This window comes from Postia placenta (genome assembly GCF_002117355.1).
Source record: "Postia placenta MAD-698-R-SB12 unplaced genomic scaffold POSPLAscaffold_5, whole genome shotgun sequence".
NCBI classification, from domain to species: Eukaryota; Fungi; Basidiomycota; class Agaricomycetes; order Polyporales; family Adustoporiaceae; genus Rhodonia; species Rhodonia placenta.
Genome location: NW_020169836.1, coordinates 2,002,470 through 2,006,858, shown reverse-complemented (window position 1 = coordinate 2,006,858; position 4,389 = coordinate 2,002,470). Strand labels below are relative to the sequence as shown.

Here is a 4,389-nt window from a genome sequence, read left to right as displayed (position 1 = left end):
TCTAGACAATGACCCCGCCGCAGCGCATCATCTGCATCATCGTAACATCAGGATGACTTGTGCATGTTACAAGTTGGTACAGTGTCTAGCTGTTTTTTAATTTTTCCTTTTTGCGGGCTCGAACCCGCGACCTCTGTACTACATGCTCGAACGGACAAGTCCTTATCTACTGTACAATTAGATTAGATGGGACGGCAGTGCGCGGCACAGCTCAGGCTCCGCTGACACAGCCGCTCTGACTCACCAGCCCCTGGGGCCGCGTCACCATGCTGTACATGGACCAGCTGCGCACGGACCAGCGCGCACAGCCTGCCCTCATCTCCACCTGTATATAAGCCAGCCTCTGCTGCCCTAGGGACCTCAGTTTCGACCTCTTGTCCCTAGGTCAGTAAGCCTCTCATGTATTCCTTTTCTTACTTAACTAACTAATACATTTCTTGTCCCTAGCCTTAGGTTTGAGCATCGCTCACCATCGTTTCGGTGAGAATCAGTCGGACGCCCCCAGCTTTTAGGTCTTCCTCAGTCGCTTGACCTCAAGTCGCGACATTAGGTCGAAACTCCCCATAGCTGCCGGCGTCCCATCGGGACTCCCACAAACTCACATTCATTTCCTATAGGTTGGGTGGTGCGCACCCTTACTGTACCCTACGATACGTAGATAAGCGTACTATACATCGCCACCACTAAGGGAACAAACTTTTCAGTACCTGCAATTCAGTGGGCGGTACTTGTCCTCACGGACGTGTGGACTAGGTTCCTGCTGCATACTAGCCAAAAGCAGTACTGGGCCCCACGTGAATTGCGAACCCTAGTGTGACCTCGGGCGCCATAGGTGTAAGCTAGCTTATACAGCCTTTCATAGCACGCACACCTCCCCTTCCTCCCTTCCATCATGGCTGCGTGTCAAGGCCTTGTTCACGCCTTCGACTCCAAGGACCTCGTCGACGTCTATATCACTGACGGTCCTACCACTCTCATCTTCGCCTGCAAGACACAACCGTGCCCTAATCGCACACCTCGATCGATTGAGCAGGATTACGAGCACTATAAGGCCATCAGAAGGGCCCAACATCCGCTCGGTCCCCACAGCACCCACGCATCTTGATCTGCATCCCAGCACTCCCGCCCTGTCTCCCCCAGCTCCCGTCTTTCCCGACCGGTTGCCGGTCCAAGTCAAGCGCAAGGAGATATCCCTCCAGACCCTGCGCCAGAGCCTGAGCCTGAAGATAGTGCGAGTGAAGAAGGAGTCTCAGAGTCTGAGTCCGCGGATTCTGCTCGGCCCGCCTCGCCGAGAGCGCTCGCCCCCGCGTCAGCAGTCCCTGATGTACGTGACCCCGCCTCCGGGCTTCCTCCAGCACCTTCACCGCTGTCGCCACTGCGAGGCCGCTCGTGCACTCGCTCCCCTCGAAGTCCGACCAGCGGAGGGCCACCACAGCCGCCTCCGCCCCCGCGCTGTCCTCCGTCCCCCCCGCCGCCGATAATGTCCTCTCCCTCGACCGCCCCCGACAAGGAGACCTTGAAGCTCCTCCTCCCCCTCCGCTATGACGGAAAAACCGTCATCGAGTGCGACAGGTTCCTGTCGCAGCTGCGTATCTACTGGCTGGTCAACACGTCGTTGACCACCATCGAGCTCAAGGTGCAGGTTGCACTGAGCCTGCTCGACGGAGACGCCCACGCCTGGGCCACTCCCTACTTTTCCCAGCTCGCATCAGTGCAGATGGGTGTACAAGGGGCCACGACCCCTTTCAGGAATGAAGCAGCCTTTACCGCCGCCTTCAAGGCCCGCTTCAGCAATCTCGACGACAAGGCGGCAGCACAAGTAGAGTTGGCGAAGCTCTGCGCGGACAAGTCGGTCCGCGAAAAACACACCGCCGTGGAATTCTCCGCACTGTTCAAGGGTCCGGCGGATCATTCTGGGTATGGGGACCTGAAACTACGCGAGAAGTACCTGAGCAGCATCCCCTCACGCGTCTACCGCAAAATTGAGCTCGAGACCATCACCACGTGGCAAGAAGCTGAGAAGCGCGCCACTGAGGTTGAGCAGATTCTCGACATCAGCCAGGCCCGGCGGCCCGAGCTGAACAACTTCTTCTCAATCCGAGGTCGAGGACGCGGTGGGGCACGTGGTGGTGCACCTCGATCGCAAGGCGCTTCGGCCAGCATCAATGCGGCCGTCGGAAAAGGAGACTTTCCTGGCAGTTGCTTTGGCTGCGGGAAGCAAGGGTACCGTCGTTTCGAGTGCCCCAATTGTAAGGACAAGCCTTACACAAAACACGCCGACGCACGGGCTACGGTTGCCTCGGGTTCCACCCAGGTAGCGACAAGCGCCCCCGTCCCTTCACCCTCGGCAAGTATAAGTGCCGCTTCAGCAAAATCCGAGCAATCGGAGCTGGCGGACTTAATGGCACGGGTGAAGTCGATGCGCGAGGAGCTCGAGCATTATTGGGCAATGAAGGAGGAGGGTTTTTGATCCGGTCCGCGCTCCGTGCCGCACGCGTCGGGCCAAGTACATCTTGTAATAAGTATAATGTATTGTCAACTGCAATGGTGTATGAGTTGGACCAGGGATCCCAACATTTTCACATTCCAGTTCAACTCCAAGGGAAAAGACGGCACAAGGACGTAATCGCTATGGTGGACAGCGGAGCCACCACCAAGTTTATCAATAAGCGATTTATCATAGAGAATAAGGTGCAGACGCGGAGGCTGAAAGAGCCCATTCCGCTCTACAATATTGACGGCACCCTAAACAAAGACGGAAGCATCTCGGAAGTAGCCGTGCTACAGATGCAGATAGGAGAGCACGTCGAGAAGACGGTGTTTACGGTCACGGACATAGGTCCGGAAGATGTGATCGTTGGGTTGGATTGGCTACGCGAGCACAACCCCGAAATCAACTGGGAGGAAGGCTCCCTAAAGTTATCCCAATGCCCTGAAACGTGCAGTGCCAGGAGGACTGGCCGGATGGAGCAAGCAGCGACTGCACGTGATACGGGGGTCAGGCCCACGGCGCGCAGACGTTCGCCAAAGTCTAAACGGCCGGTCATAGGTGCCTGCCGGAGTAAGGTACTGCCGGACTTTGAACCCGAAGAAGATCCGGTAGAGGTTGAGTGGGACGAAGCCAACTTGATCGAGGCCTGGGAGCAAGGTATTACGCTTCCTGGCACCCCTCAGCTGTTCGTCGCAGCTGGGCATATGTACTCCCAGCTGTTCGCTGAGGAGGAGATCAAGAAGAAGGTTGTTAAGACTGCCGAGGAGTCGGTGCCTAAACAGTACCACGAGTTTCTGAAGGTCTTCTTGAAAGAAGCTTCGGAGCGTCTACCCGAAAGAAAGCCATACGATCATGCAATCGAACTTGTACCCGGCTACTCGACATTCCATTCGAAGGTCTACCCGCTATCGAACAACGAGCAAGAGGAGCTTGACAAGTTCCTAAAGGAGCAGCTGGCAAAGGGTTACATCCGGGAATCGAAGTCGCCCATCTCGTCTCCCTTCTTCTTCATCAAAAAGAAGGAAGGGACACTTCGACCTGTACAGGACTACCGCCGGTTGAACGCGATCACTGTCAAGAATCGCTACCCCTTGCCGCTGATCGCCGAGATGGTGGATAAGCTCCGCGGTGCCACGCTCTTCACCAAGTTCGATGTCAGATGGGGATATAACAATATCCGGATCAAGGCTGGTGATGAGTGGAAAGCCGCCTTTGTGACTAACCGGGGACTGTACGAACCCCTGGTGATGTTCTTCGGTCTCACCAACTCCCCCGCAACCTTCCAGGCAATGATGAATGACATCTTCCATGATCTCATCGTCGGCGGGAAGGTCCTCGTGTACCTGGATGACATACTCATCTTCTCCACCAATCGAGAGGAGCATGATAAGGTCACGCGCGAGGTCCTTCAACGCCTTCAGGATAATGATCTGTTCCTGAAGCCTGAGAAGTGCGAGTGGAACGTTCCCAAGGTGGACTACGTCAGCTATGTGTTTGGTGGTGATGAGGTAGCGATGGATCCCGCGAAGCTAAAAGGAATTAATGAGTGGCCGGTACCCCGGAACAAAAAAGACGTTCAGAAGTTCCGGGGGTTCTCCAACTTCTACTGCCGCTTCATTAAAGACTTCGCTAAGATCTTGCAACCACTCGACCGACTCACAGGGAATGACCCATGGCATTGGGGCGAAGAGGAGCAGCATGCCTTTGATGAGCTCAAGCAACTGTTCGCCACAACTCCAGTCTTAGTGTTGTATGATCCCAATCGAGAGACGCACATCGAGGTTGACGCCTCGGGTTATGCCACGAGTGGTGTATTGATGCAGAAGCAGGACGATGGCAAATGGCATCCCATTGCCTTCCGATCTCATGCTATGGACCCTGCCCAGCATAATTACGAG

General features: G+C 55.6%; 1 protein-coding gene across 1 annotated transcript; it reads right to left on the bottom strand.

Annotated features, from left to right (window-relative positions):
• Positions 1–245: 245 nt before the first annotated feature.
• POSPLADRAFT_1112229 (hypothetical protein) lies at positions 246–769 on the bottom strand (the record flags this gene model as incomplete). The annotated part of the gene is made up of 2 exons (XM_024483394.1): positions 246–351; positions 708–769. Coding segments are annotated over 2 exons (168 nt in total), but the record flags the coding sequence as incomplete, so codon positions are not given.
• Between the last annotated feature and the right edge of the window lie 3,620 nt (positions 770–4,389).